Genomic DNA, 14,851 nt, shown 5'->3' with positions numbered 1-14,851 from the left:
TTTTCAAAGTTTTATAACTACATAGATGCAAATACACAATTGTACTAGAATTAACACATATTAGAAAACTTATGGTGATATTCAAGAAAAGTTCCAACGCGTTTCGCAAAAAAAACTTCTGCTTCTTTAGGGGGAGATCAATGCTTGAAAGCCAACCTATTTATTCTTCCAACTTTGATGCCAGGGAAATATTTAACATAACGCCTTTAGTTGGTAAAAAGATGTAAGAGCCTGTGGGGTGAGTGTTAGTAGCACCCAATATTCAATATGTTTCAAAAGCAGGCAAGGAGTACATCATACATAACAGGCAAGGGATACATCATACAGCATCAAACCTCTGTGCTTCATATATCCACAGCAGACAACTAAACTGAGCGGGCCGCATCACAAAAAAGATTTTGACCAGTAAAGAATGTCCAAGAACATTTGTGAAACCAGTCCCAGAGATTGACTCCCAATGAGGTTGACTAGTGTGTTTTGTTATGTTTTGGCTTTGCTTGGAGGTTCATTGAACATCGAACATTGATCATTGTATCCTATTATCATATGTTAATATTGAAATATTACTATACAATGTTCTTTACTCATCAGCATTACCTAATTTTTATGCCATCACTCTGGCTACACTTAGAAGCTTAGAGCAATGGCATTTCATAAAAAGGATTCCCTTTCATACCTGCAGAGTTCCACCACATAGCTGACCGCTCCTTGGCGCATAGCAAACTACTGCTGTGCACCGAGGAGCAGCAAACAGCTCATGTGGTTGTCATTGCATGTGGTTGCAGTGTGATCCGCACCATGATCTGTTGCAGCCATGTGCAAAAAATGGTTCTCAACTGCTGCTCTCCTTCACCTTGAGGCCATGGCAGAATGCTACAGTTCCCCACAGGTCTGAAATGGCCCTTAGAGCAGGAGCACCCTTGCCTGTGGGTTGGGCGATTGCCAGCTTGTACCTGGCCAGCTGCTTGAGCATTTGCATGGCAGCATTGATTTAATAAGAACCAGTGTCTGCACATATAATAGTTTGAGGCTTACCGTTGGCTCAGCTGGAGGCCCCTATTCGTTCCCTATGGTGTTGCAGCAAGGAGATGCAAAACGTATGGTGGCACCATCCTTCTGGATAGAAGAGAAGAAGGAGTAGTATGTTCTCTTAAAGTTATGCACCACATGACTAAGCATGCATGCAGTCAACAAGAAACCCCATTCTAGCCACTTACATGCTAAAATCTAATAATTTTTAAACCACTGCCCAATAACCTTCTTGTATTTTTCTTTGCTTTATCAGAGACCTTGAAGTCCAGTTCTCAGTTTCAGAAGTACCGGTTCTTGTAGTCCTCAAACCCTCCGGACAGGTGATCTCCCCTAATGCAGTGGATGAAGTTGAACGCCTTGGTCCTCCCTGCTTCCAAAACTGGCAGGAAGCATCTGAGATCATTGACAGGAGCTTCTTACAACCAGAATTCTGTGATTCAACCCCCTACAGGAGTGTCAGTGACGCCATCCGGAAGATAAAATACAAATTGGACAGCCCTGAGAAGAAGAAAAAGGAGAGGGCTGGAAGGGATGACGATGATGATGAAGGTGGTGGTGGGGGAGGAGGCTTCTTCTGAACAAAGCAATATCATTTTTTTTTACTTCTAAAGGATCAATGAAACTCTAAATGTAAACACACAACTTGGAAAATGTTATATCTTATGTCATCTTTTCATACAATCATGAGAATTATTTTTCAGGCCCAAACCTTATTTTATTATTAATTTATAGTAAAGATTTAATAATTCTAATTATTAAAAGGAAAGATTTCACATTAATTCCAGTTTCTGGTAAATCAGAAAAAAGAAATAATTTTTGGCCCAAAACAGGAAGACATTCAGTAAAAGAAGTGTTAGGACACTAAACTATTTCATTTGGGCATTGGCCAGAGTTTAGTTTTTCAGTTGGTGTAGAGGTTGAATATTGTCCATGAAGCTTCACAAAGTAGCAGGTGCAGTATAAATACTATAGGCTAGGCAGATTCGTGAACAAGCCAAGGTCATCAACAGTTAGAGTTAATACAAATAATAGAAGGGTGAGCCACAAGTGATCCTGGAACACAGGTTGGGTCAGGTGTGTATAGGGCTGAAGACCAGTCAGCAAGACAGCAGACATGGGATAGAACTTTAATAGGCCACCTGGTATCAGCTGAAGAATGTGTGCATGAATGTGGATGGATGTGTGAATACTTGCCCATGGTTGTGCACATACTTGTAAAGGCAGGTGCTTTCTTACAGGTACAAGGACGCACCTGCAGGTTCATGTGACTTCATAAGAAGTGATGAATTCTCTACAAGAGAAAGTTAGGTGAAGGTTAGATTTACTGCTAAAATGGTTATATGGCATTTAAAAAAATAAAAGTGTTTGCTTAGATTTTGTGGTATAATTGTTTATTGCTTAAATATATATATATACATTTTGATTTGCTGCTTTGTTTGTGATTCTTCTTTACATGAGTTTCTACCCATGTTCTGTATTTTGCTTTCTGACCACTAGATGTCGACCTAGAGCGCAGCAAATGACCAATCCCCTGGTTCAGAAAATATGTTCAATTTAGAGAGAGAAAGACAAGATGATATTTTATTTATAATCAGTCATTGGTGGACATAGAAGAGGGAAGCTGCAGGTCAGACAAACAAGTGAGCCTAAAAATGTCCCATGTAGTTGCAGGTGAAGATACAGTTTATATATATATATATATATATATATATATATATATAATGTATATATTGTATATATACTAAAGACACATCTGATGACAATTTATCAAATTCCACATTCAATAACAAACGTATGGATTTTCCAAAACTTTTTTAATAGATATATTTAATTGCTTGCAAAAGTTAAAATCTAAAAGTGCAGTCTCTGCCCCTACCCAAATCATTAATTGAATTTGTGTGTATAAACTAAAATCCATTGATTATTGTCAGTACCAGAGATTGTCAGTTTGCTTTGTGGTTTTAGGTAGTACATTTGTCCTGTTCAGTCTTCCTGACCTTTTGTTGAATATTTGCAAATGAACCTAATGAAGCCCTCTGTAGGTAAGGATGCAACTGCTAAGGACAGCTAACTTATTTTGTTCATCATTGTGGGCTTTGTGTAGTGTTCAATACAGAAATTATTGTAAGCTGGGTGGAAAGAAATTGCAGGCGGGTGGCAGCCTCTGTATTGTGACCCCACTATCCAGTAACCACCCAAAAACAGCCAGGTGGTTACTGAAAAGTTTGTGTAGTAAAAAGGCTGTGAGCCCAGCTTAAAGTTTTTAATGAGACCTGGTTTAATGACTTCCAAAAATATTTAGTTTTTGGCTACAAAAAAAAAAAAAAAAAAAAAAGTTACAAGTTATGTTGTAAGGCCCATCACTGTTCTGTCATTTGTTATCTGACCATTAGATGTCACCCTAGAGGACAGTGGCAGATATGTTTGCCCAGTGTAACATAGAGCTCATTATTTCTGCATTGTGCTTGGAGTGTACACGGGTTCCAGATTCAAGCAAGTCATCTGCAGACAAATGGTTTGCATTCAAGATCACTTTGAGGTCAGCTTGAGTCAGGGCACGTCTGTGGTGCATTCATATTGAATTGTATAAAGAAGTGAAAGCACCTCAATGCATAGCAAAAGCAGCAATAATGACAAACATAAACCTAACAAGATTCAGTAATGCAAATACTAATTTCTACAAAATGCTTTATAAACTGATGTCATGCGTGGAGTACAAATACCCATGTGCTACCCTTTAATGCAAAATAAAGGCAGTTTGGGGCCCCATGAGCTGTTTGCATTAATGTGCAAAAACGTGCAGCATATTAGCATATCTGTACATTATGGCAGACTTACCAAAGTGGCTAAGATGGCCACTTCCAGCGCTGCATTGTCCAAGCTCTATTCACTCACATGTTTCCTTCTGGGTCTTCAGCCATCTTCATTGGCACAATGGAGTTACGTAATCCTTGTACAGACTCATGTCCATACTGTTCCCATCATGCCATGGCATCATTCCCATATGTTCCAATCATCCCATAAAAAGTCAGGCTTTTAGGAGTTCTTAGGAAGCTGGCTTTACTTCCACTTACTTCCACAAATACTTTTATGAGTTTTGTGTAAAATAAAAATGACTCTTTATATAGGATAGCGATAGTCAGGCTATGATGAAACCAATGGAAGTTAGTCCCCTTATCATTAGCGGCCCTATTACAAGCTGGGGGTGGGGAGGTGACCAAGCAGAATTGCCTAACTGCAGCAGAGGAAAGTCCGGTCACAGGACCTGCTGTATTGTCTGGACAGTTTGGGTAAATCTCATAGACAGGAATACAAAATCTCTATTTGATTATATTATGTGTTTGGCTCTTTTCCTGGAGTTGATATTAAATAGAACGCATATAACATTTCTTTATGTGAGCCATCTATCATCCTCAGCGGAATAGTTTTCAGACTTGGAGATGGACAACCAGTACTTGGAGCCAATCAAGATCAGCAGAGAAATGTTTATCAGGTTGCTTCTTTTCCTTTATGCTATGGTGGTGGAAACAGATGTCCCTGTGTGGCTCCAAGCAATTGGCACCTTGCCCTTGGTCATCCACACCATTGTGCTGGTTCCTAGATAAACATTTTGCAGAGGGAAGAAATTGATGGTACCGAACCTCATTCATTCTCCATGGACTGCTTCAAATGAGACGCTGCATGTATGGTGCAGAGGAAGCAGTCCAGGGGTGTAAGGAATCAAGGACCACACCACAACCTCACCAGTCCACAACCACCAAGCTTACCCTTCATTCCCAGGCTGGATCAGAACATGGGCCAAACGGTATTCATTAAAGTATTAAAGCCCAAACTTATTTTTTAGATACAGTAGGGATACATTTGATGCCCATCAAGTTTTAATTGCTGTCTGGGTCCCCCGGGATAGAGTCATCACAACAAAAGCAACGGTCAATCCGAAATCATAAAGTTGTAAGCAGAACGAGAGGTAAAAGAAAACCTGTCCTGGTGACAACTGTCATTTAAAATCTCCCTTTATAGAGATTTTTTTTCATTTCTTGTTGCATTTCCAAGACTGGATGTAAAAAGGAATATTCCCATCTTGATACCAACAGTAAAAAAAAAATAAGCCATCAGATGTTTTAACTAGAGCCTATTCTTTCCAAAATGTAAGTCTGAGCTAAACATGCTGCAGTGTTGCCTGCACAGAGGTTGTGGATCTAACCATGCTGTCTGGCAGGCACGTCTGGATTACAAGACTGGCTGAACTGATGAGGCACTGTATGTTCTCTAATTGTTTATTTTATTATTATTATTATTATTATTAATAATAATAATAATAATAAAAATAAAATGTAAAACTAGGGACTTGCAATGAGTCCTTGTGCTAAATCCTGGGCCAAGCATGCATATATATTTGTGGACTGCAAAATGAAATTTGGAATAAATGGTGAATGTCATAGATTTTTATTATTATTAATATTATTATTAATAATAATAATAAACAGGCTTTATATAGTGCCAACATATTACACAGCGCTATACATTTAGGGGTAGCAAATGACAGGCGGATATAGATAGTGATATAAGAGGAGGAGAGGGCCCTGCTCCGAAGAGCTTACAATTTATATTGCCTGAATTTCAGTGAGAAATGAATACATAGGACAGGCTGGCTGTTTAAATGATACCGATGCTCTATAAATGGCCGCTAGCACGCTTTATATCAGCAGCCCACACCCCTCCCATGGCAGAGAAGTGCCAAGGAGCTGCAGTGCTCAGTATTTCCTGTGTGCAGATTGTGTCACCGTCAATGAGGAAACACTTCCTGCCACACACGCTGTCATTTACAGCTCTCTGGGTGGTTATTTTAGACTGAACCTGCTTGAAAAAATACAGATTACAGATGTGTATTATCTTCGGTGCCCCATGAAGGGCCATCGGTTGCTGTGTCCATGTTTCCCAAAATTCCAATCAGAACCATGGACAGTGGCCGGGATTTACTGGTCTGCTGTAATTGTTTAGTCTTGGTATGAATTCCAAGGAAGATTGTTACATTTTACTTTTTACAAAACCTAAAAGAAATATGCACATTAAATTTCTGTCGCTGTGAATTACTTTTTCCAGTGACATGAGAGCAAACGGGTGCTGTATACACAGAGGGGTGGGGGGAGGACAAAGAGGAGGCACCATGCTGCATCCTCCCCCATTGGAAATTACCAATGTTTTTCATGGTCATTCGCTCTATGATATGCCACAGCTAAACAGTATAAGGATATCAATGCACCAAGTTGATGATCATTAATGCCCCTCTTAGGTGACAATTATTTAGCATATATATGGCACTTTAGACCATCTTCAAAATATGTGCTGCAATAACACACAGTAAAGCAGCATTTTTTTACTTAGAGGTTTGTTTCTCACTTTTACAACAGAAAATGGTACCTGACCTTTGGTGATCATTTACAGGAATGTAAGAATGAACAAGAACTGTAGATACAGCGCTGCAGTTAGAGGGGGGAGGACAAGTGTGGGAGGCATCCCGCTGCATCGTCTTCTGCCACCGGTGAATACTAACTGATGGCAGATCAGTAAACGATTTTCGTTGCCACTACCACAGACCACTGTATGCATTGTAGATTTTCACCTGAGAAGATCACCATCTTATAAACATGCGCTGTGAGGTTTATCAAAACAAAAGGTATATAAAGTCTTACAGTTCAACAGCCACAGCCTATAAGAAAGAAAAACCTTTACAGCGGTCTCTCTGCAGATGTCCAGCAAACCCTCTGCAGAATCCAAGCCAGAGCTCCTCTATCAGGGAAGTGATGGGAAATATTTCAAACAATAATACAGATAAGAAGGATTTTTTGATTGTGATGATTGTGATCTTTGATGCCACATGTACCCTCCATGTCTAGTACTGGGAACAGGATAAAGTAGAATGGGGTACCAGGCAAGGCAGCAGCTTTGGCCCCTCCATTCCTTGGATTGCTGTTGCTATGGATTTCATTAGGCACAAGGAACACATAATTGCAATCGATCCTCTCCAACTCATACCAATCTGTGGGAGAAGGGTGCTATATGCTTACAAGGTATATTTATATTTATTTATATAAAATGCAATTCTGTTTAGTATAATGTTTAAATTAGAATATTGACATATTGATTATATAGATCCTTTCTCCTGAAGAAGCACAACTTCCCGTGAAACGCGTAGAAAAAGTTAATTACAAGGGATACCCCAATATGAGAATCTACTGTGTGATCCATGCTTTTATTATGTTTTTTATCCTGTGAAATTTTATTAATATGAAATAAAGTAAGTTTTATTTTAATGTTCTGTTGTCGGCCTATAAAATCCTAAAAATTGGTGTCTTTTTCTATGTTTATTGGGGATGTGGCCAGCTGGAAAATTTTAACAGGATTATTAATTGCATTGCTTAAAATGTCATAGCCCCACTAATTTAGACACTAACTGCTTATATGTAGGTGCTCCCTAGTGAAGTGTTGGGAAGGTGTATAGGTTGGATCGGTTGCTCTTTCTCCCTGACTTAGGTTCGGGTAAAGCTTTCTCTTGGTCCTCAACTGCTTCCTCGTGCAGCATCATGTAAATGTAACATCTCACCTGCGGCAGCCCATTCAGAGCAAAGGGGTGGAGGTGAGTGGTTCAGTACCACTTGCTGTGGTCCATAGTAAAATTTGCATCAGCTAGTCCTTGGAAACTGGCACAATAATGTGGTGGCACAGGAATGCTTGGTCCTGCAGCAAATGTGAACCTAGCCACCTAGGGCCACATGGACATCTAACATGCCTATGCTCCTGCTTTGTGGTAAATCCAGATCTGATTGGAAATTTAAAGATTTTTCCATGGGCCAAAGACTGGAATACATCTTAGTGAAATGGATTATTCTGCCCCACACTATCAATAACTGGAAAAAATGGGACATAAGTTAGGTTTTAATGCCATCTATCTCATACATTTTTTACATTCATATTTGTGAATAGCATAATAGGCTCTTTTACATAAAACAAACTAGCATGTAATTTTTTTCCCAAGCCATCATGGAAAGATGTTCGGCTGGTTTGTTTCCTTATCCTGCCGAGCAGGTTATCTATAATTAATGGGATAATTAAAATCCCAGCACACACCTGTTACAGGAATTTAACTCTTGATGGTAATATTTAAGCAAACTTTTTATAAAATGTAGACCACAATAGACAAGCAATCATTTCTGCACATTGAGTTGAATCTTAGCATCTTTTTGCATCCCTGAATGATTGTCTGGTGTTCTCTTCTCCCGTCATACAATGTCTTCTTGTTATCTGCCACTTATTTCAGCATCAGTGACAGAGTTATTAAGGCGTTTCCATTTGTCACTCACATTGGTTTGGCTTCAGATTCCAAGCAACTGAACCTCATTTTCTCAGCCAGAGAACAGCAGACATATAGAATGAGTGTCAATTTATAGGCTGCATTTATGGTCGATGTGAGATTGAAGAATAGTAAGAGTCAGGAAAACTGGGTGGAGAATTGAAGGTTGATCACATCTAGTGTAAGAATGATTTCCATCTATTCCATCTTCAGGATTTCATTCTCAGCACCTGTGTTAGAAAACCTGCAGAAGGAGGGGAATTTATGGGAAAAATAGAATTAGAATCATTGGTCAGTAAGAGATGATCGGAGAGTCAGGTCTTCCAAAGAACACAGAACAAAAGAGAAATAAAAAAGATGGACATTCCATTGAGACAGTGAGAATCTTCTGATTGCGGTGAGTGGTGACCTTTCTTTACAGCCCAGGACATGAACTTTTCAGGGGTGGTTGGGGCAATGCCAAGAAGATTCCATGCAGGAGAGTGCTACCTGACCACTCTCTGCCACTCAACCTGGATGAGGTGTAAAGGTCGTCCAATGAATTCCCCAGAATTGGCGCAGTTTTGCTTTCGGCTCAGGAAAGTAGACCAGAAGCTGCAGGAGATGAGGGCCATCTACCAGGGGTCAGGTGAGAAATTCAGGAGGAAACTGGAGTAGCCAACTTTAGATGGCCATCAGAGCCATGGAGATAATGGACTTGATTTATTGAAGCTCATCAGAACTGGGTGAAATCAACCTAAAATGGAATTTTAAGAATCTGTTTGCTGGTCATCCAGTTCTCCTATGATAGTCTACCTTCTCCAGTCTTGGAGAGCTTTCATAAATCAGGCCCGATAGGTCAGTTTTAGGTGGCGATGGAAGGCCTTCACACAGGACAGTTGATTTACCCAGCTAATTCTTTTATCTTTTAGGAACTAGTGGGATCCTTGTTTTTTTGTTCCAACATTTTTCAACCTCTCACAAATTTTTTAATTGTTTTTTATTTATCTTGTAAAATTGTTCTTTGATATGTTATGGAGAATGCAACAAGAGGAGCAATACTCCTAAGGGTAATACTAAAGGGTCTTTTTAATAAACAGCAAATCTGATATTCAATGAAATATTCCCTGGTGGAGGATCAATTACTGTTATTGAAACTCATTGATCTAGAAGATTCTTCACCAGGTAATGTCACATGAACTGCTTTATTAATGGACCCCTAGTATATGACAGGAGAGTGTGGTTGATTCGTTTTTATGTATTGAACTGAAATGTCTATGTGAAACTGTGTGTAAAGGCATGTGTATACCTGTTTTTTTAAACGGGCTGAGAGTTTAGACCCTCCTGGCTGGACCTGGTTGGAGAGATTCACCCACCTTTCAGTTATTGTGACCATTATCACTGAGACAAAAAGTGATGGGAATTCCTCCAACTGAGTCACCTGACAACTCTTTAAAATTCCAGAGAGATTTTAACTCCTTTTGTGTTGTGTCTCTATCACAGTAAGTGATGGAAATCTCCTTAGTGTTAAACAGATAGCAAAAAGTAACTTGACGGGTTTTTACACTTCCCTACTTTACATATTTCATGAAAAAAATTGACTCATGACCTATGGTGACTAATAAGATTTTATCTCATATCTTCTGGGAAAACTAAGCACATAATCTGTTGGCTGCGTTTGGGCAACAACATTTTTTCCTGTTTTACTTTCACAATTTGTTTTTTAAAAAGGCAGGAATATTATTTCACTTAGGCTAACCCCTTAAATGTGTGATGCCAATATTTAGATCCAGCATTTCCCATTTTTACAAGAGATATAAGTGTCCTTCCCTCAACACAGGGCAACCATATTTAAAGTTTTGTTTAATAAATCGTTAATCATAAGTCATTCTATTTCTCCATTTGTTGTTTACATTTTACACTAGCAAACTTGTGTCAATGGGTTTTGATGGGTAAATGCAGCATCGGATAAAGGCTGATTGGTGCCAATGGGCTTTTGTTTGTTGTTCATCCAGTTGTTGAATTTTTAAATAGTTCTATTGGAGTGCACAACTGCTTGAAACAGGTTTAATGCAAGTCAGAAGGATGTGGACTTCAGGTCAAATGCACCTGTCAATGAATTTTAAATGATCTTAGAGGTGTCCCAAAATTACGCCATTGCAAGCCAAAAGCCCAATAACAAATTTTGTGATTGTTTAAAATTTGAGAAGCCGTTCTAAAGCTCCAAGTAGCCTATCTGCCTTGCTTCTTTTTTGTTTTTTATTATATAATTTTGAACATCACCTCTGTACTGGACCACAATACAACAATGACTAATACAATATAGTGACACATATAGTTCCTTAAAAATTACCTGCCAACTGGCAATGACCTGTGTAAAGCAAAGTGAAGTTACACACAGCAACCAATCAGACTTCTAATTTTAGTCTGACAGCTGTATAAAGTTGAAAGTTGATCTTTGATTGGTGCTGTACATTATAATACATCAAAAAGACATGTCTTAAGTATTAACTGCAGTTTATGTAAATCTAACACGGATATTTAATCAATCCAATATATACAAAATGTAGTTTGCCTTGACATGCAAAGAAACCTGTACCTGAAAAAAAGTTGAGGTTACGATCAGAGTAGCTTAATGTGTGATCTAACATACCCCAGGAACAAAAGTAATATTAGGATTCATCAAAGCATTTTACTGAATATTTACCATGCAGGGCAAATTGTAATAAATCAGGGTTATAATTCATAACATGTTTTCTCCCCCGTTTTCTCTCCATCATCTCACCTTCTTATCAGGTCTTTTCTCTTGTGACCAGTCTGAGCTCAAGTTATCAGAACTGCTTCAGTCGGTTGTATTTATCCTTTTCAAATATCCAGCTTTAAAAACCCACAGTGTACAAGACGCCATGACCAACCTGATCAACAGAGTGCGAGGTATGCCTCTATATCCTGATCTGGACTGTAAAATCACATACTGTAATGTAATGGTCGTAAGAAAGCTAAAGGGTCTCCATGGGGTCCACATTGTCCTGAGTGAGCTTGTGAAGCCCAGTACTCATTCATTATTCATATAGGACACCTGATATGAACCCTTGAGATAATTTTCAGGTCTCCATGAACTCCTACATTATTTTGGAGTTTTGGGGACTCCTACCTGAACCTCTTGATTGGGGGTCTCTATAGGAAATAAATTGGTAGCCAATAGATAGAATTTTTATTGGTACCACCTTTATAGGCAACGTAAAACATCATTAGAGTCACTCAGCTGGCACAGCCAAATGGTTTTGGCCTTTGATCTATGCTGGCATCATCAAATGGGAAGCCAATGAGTTTGAGGAGTCTATAGCATCCTCTGAATGAAATCTGGCTGATATAGGTTCTTACTCCAGATGCTACTTGCTGCATCCAAGGAGAGTTTGCCACCCCAACCACCCTCCATAGACATGAATTGAAAGTGCTTTTTACCACTTTCGCTACTGTTTTTAAGTATTTACAAGCAGTTTTTTAAGTGGTTACAGGTGTTCTAGAGAACTGGAAGTGGAAAACAGAATTGGGAGAACTCCATATATATAATGGTTTCCACAATGTATACCACTGCATGAATATTAGTGTCTCCCTATAGCAATGTCTCCCTATTTCCATAGCCCTTCCTTGTTTATGTAATCAATAGTTCTCTGGTCAGGGCAAAGAGTACTAAGAGGAGTTGTAGAGATTATGAGAGGTTGGAAGTGTTTTGTAGTCTTGCAGGAGAAAACTCTGGAAGGGCTGACAACACTAATAGGGTTTCAGTGTACCGAAAGCTGTGTTGTCAGCTCACTGCAGGAAGTTGAAGTTCACAGAATTTCAGGCAGGATAAGTGGATATTTTTCTGTATGCAGCATTTTTAAAGTAGGAAAAACATAGGGAAAGGTCCATATTTTGCACTGTTATTACAACTGAACAATGCTGATGGGTTTATTTCAGTATAACCACTGAGACTTCAGGCCTTTGCTGGAAATCAGGGACAGTAGGCAATTATGCAAGTGACTCAATAATATTAGGAAGTACATATAAACACTAAGCACAGCCCTGCCCCTCACTTTGAGATATTCAGTCTCTTCGGAGTGATTGCAATACTCAGCACTCTCTCTTTGTACTTCCTGATGTGATGTCTGCTGTCAGGAAGCTGTGGCTGTTTGTCACTACATCACTGAACCCAGGTTCTGCAATCAATAGAGGCGGCCACTCTAGCTGGGCCTGGGAAGATGGCGACAGGCCGTGGAGGGGGTAAGAAGCTGGGTAACTTGCCCATGTACTTGTCATTGCTCAGTCCTTTTACTCCTCATCATTAGTCGTCTATTATACTTGTTTGCCACAACCTGTTCCTCTTTATCCATCATGTAACCCTCGTATGCCATTGTTGTACGTGTTGGTCTGTAAAGTTGCCTTATACGCAGAGTATTTGATGTGTAGATCGTACAGATGATGTGTAGGGCTGGAGTCGCACATGTGGTCTGACATGCGGAAATGTTTCCTATCTATTGTGATGCAGAAGCTTAGCACAGAAATTAGGATTTTGCTACTCACTCACAAGACCAAAGGAGAAGCGATGGGTGGCCACAAATTTTGTATTTCCCAAATCATTTCAGTAGTAATAAACATGGATTCTGAAATTGTTCTTAGAATATTTAGTGCAGGGTGTAGTAGCCAAAGCAAGTAATCAAATAGTCCTAGGGTGACCTGGTATGACAATTTTTACCAATTCATATTGTCTCGGACCTAGAACCACTTCTTATTTATGATGATTCTTTGTTGAACCAAACATGTGGCTTCAATAGGCGGTTGTAAGTCATAGAAAACAAGGGAAGGAAAACCAGGCTCTTTGCTTGGGAAGCCAGTAAAATTTCCAAGTGAAGCAGTACAATATGTAGTTTAAAAAAGACAGGGTAACAAAAGTATAAAAGGCCCAGAAGTGGATGACAAAGTCTTACATGAGCTCTAGATGATGAACCTGTGTGTGGTCATGAGTCAGTATGTACCCATATGTGGGGGTATTTGATGGTGCTTGTTGACATTTAGTCAAAAGTGGTGATTCAGGCCTCTGAAATCCCACGGTGCTCACAAGGAAAACTAAAATTAAAACTTTAGAGTTCAATATGTGTTCAGAAATGCCTTACCAAGGCACTTCACATTGGCTATGCAATAGGGCCTCTGAAAAGGGCATCTACTGATTACCATTGATACTCACCATACCTGCACACCCTTGTAGATCTTTCCTTCCTCCTAGTTGAATAGTGAATACTTACCACTTCGGGATACAGAAGAGCATGTGACCTGCTCCTTTGGGACAATGCCTAAGTCTAGCAGCCAATCACAACCCCTAAGTATTGTCACATGATCACGAGAGTGGGAGTGACATTGCCAAGAAGAAGCAGTAGCTGTAAGGCTGTGCAGGTAAGGCTGCATGGGTAACATCCCTTTAAAGTGTACCTAAAGCCAAAACTATTTTTTAAATTGATTTTTTTCTTTGATTAGTTTTGTTTGAACTGAAGAAGATTTAGATCATTTGTCATGTCCTTAATGTTGCCTGTGGTCCTCATAATGACATTCACGATTGGATTCAAAATTAAAAATCATCAAGATAGGGATCGAAAGGAAAATCTACCAATGGGGATATCTGTTATTTTCTCACTTTACAAAGATTTCTTCTGATATCATGTGGTGTCTGTAGGACAGGAATTGAAGAAAGTTGGGTGGCAGCTAATAAAACCCCAAGAGAAACTATAAGTTATAAACACAGTTTACATTAGGCTTTGCCAACCATGTCCCTTTGTTCACTGGGCCCCACAAGATGCTCTAAACACCATGGATTCAGAGGAATGTGTTTGATCCTCTTGGCTGTGAAATTATTTTCCAGGATTGAGTTTGACATAGAGGCAAGGAAACCTAATTGCTTCTAAAATCCAAATAAAAGCCAGAGGTACAATAATACATATATGTGAAAGTCATATATGGGGGTGGTTGTCTTTAGTATGCTCCAAAGAAAAGTCTGCAGCCGCCCCATATTTATATTCTTGGGGACCAATTATAGCACCAAGACAAAATATCCCAATTTTATGTCCAGTAAACTTGGGTTGATTTTCACTTCCTTTAAGGTTTCCTTGCAGAATAATGGTGTGTGCAGTATTTTGGCACTTTTGCTCTATTGATCACCAATTAGAAGATCAATCATATTGGTCAGTTAAATGCAACATTACTATCATATCTGCTAGAGCAGGGGTGTCAAACTTCATTGAAAAATATCTACAATTGAGGAAGGTCACTAATGAATGTCAACAGAGGAGGGGGCGCTTGTGGGTCCTGATTGACACGCCAGCGGAGTATTCTGTGACTTGTAGTATTAGCGGTGCATGCACTGTCTACTGGCGGGTCAGCTCTAGTAGACATTTGATATTTTCTCATGGGCCAAATATAATTACAGTGTGTGCCACATTTGCCCCGCAGGCCTGA

At 39.3% G+C, this 14,851-nt stretch overlaps 2 protein-coding genes across 3 annotated transcripts in view; both read left to right on the top strand.

The window, feature by feature from the left end:
- NXNL1 (nucleoredoxin like 1) overlaps positions 1-2,455 on the top strand; it is an 11,021-nt gene extending 8,566 nt beyond the window's left edge. Inside the window, exon 3 of the mRNA XM_072403056.1 lies at positions 1,286-2,455. Coding sequence (XP_072259157.1) covers positions 1,286-1,610 — 325 coding nt within the window. The 3' untranslated portion in view covers positions 1,611-2,455. The remainder of the gene's footprint in view (positions 1-1,285) is intronic.
- Positions 2,456-12,407: 9,952 nt separating this feature from the next.
- The window catches only part of GMIP (GEM interacting protein), a 39,160-nt gene continuing 36,716 nt past the window's right edge, over positions 12,408-14,851 (top strand). The window contains exon 1 of one of the 2 annotated variants that reach the window (XM_072399675.1): positions 12,408-12,628. In XM_072399675.1, coding sequence (XP_072255776.1) covers positions 12,607-12,628 — 22 coding nt within the window. In that variant the 5' untranslated portion in view covers positions 12,408-12,606. The remainder of the gene's footprint in view (positions 12,629-14,851) is intronic. The other variant, XM_072399674.1, reaches the window with a different exon arrangement.

This window comes from Pyxicephalus adspersus, chromosome 2 (assembly GCF_032062135.1).
Source record: "Pyxicephalus adspersus chromosome 2, UCB_Pads_2.0, whole genome shotgun sequence".
NCBI lineage: Eukaryota > Metazoa > Chordata > Amphibia > Anura > Pyxicephalidae > Pyxicephalus > Pyxicephalus adspersus.
Note: the sequence above shows the minus strand (reverse complement) of the source record. Positions and strands in the feature narration are given on the sequence as shown.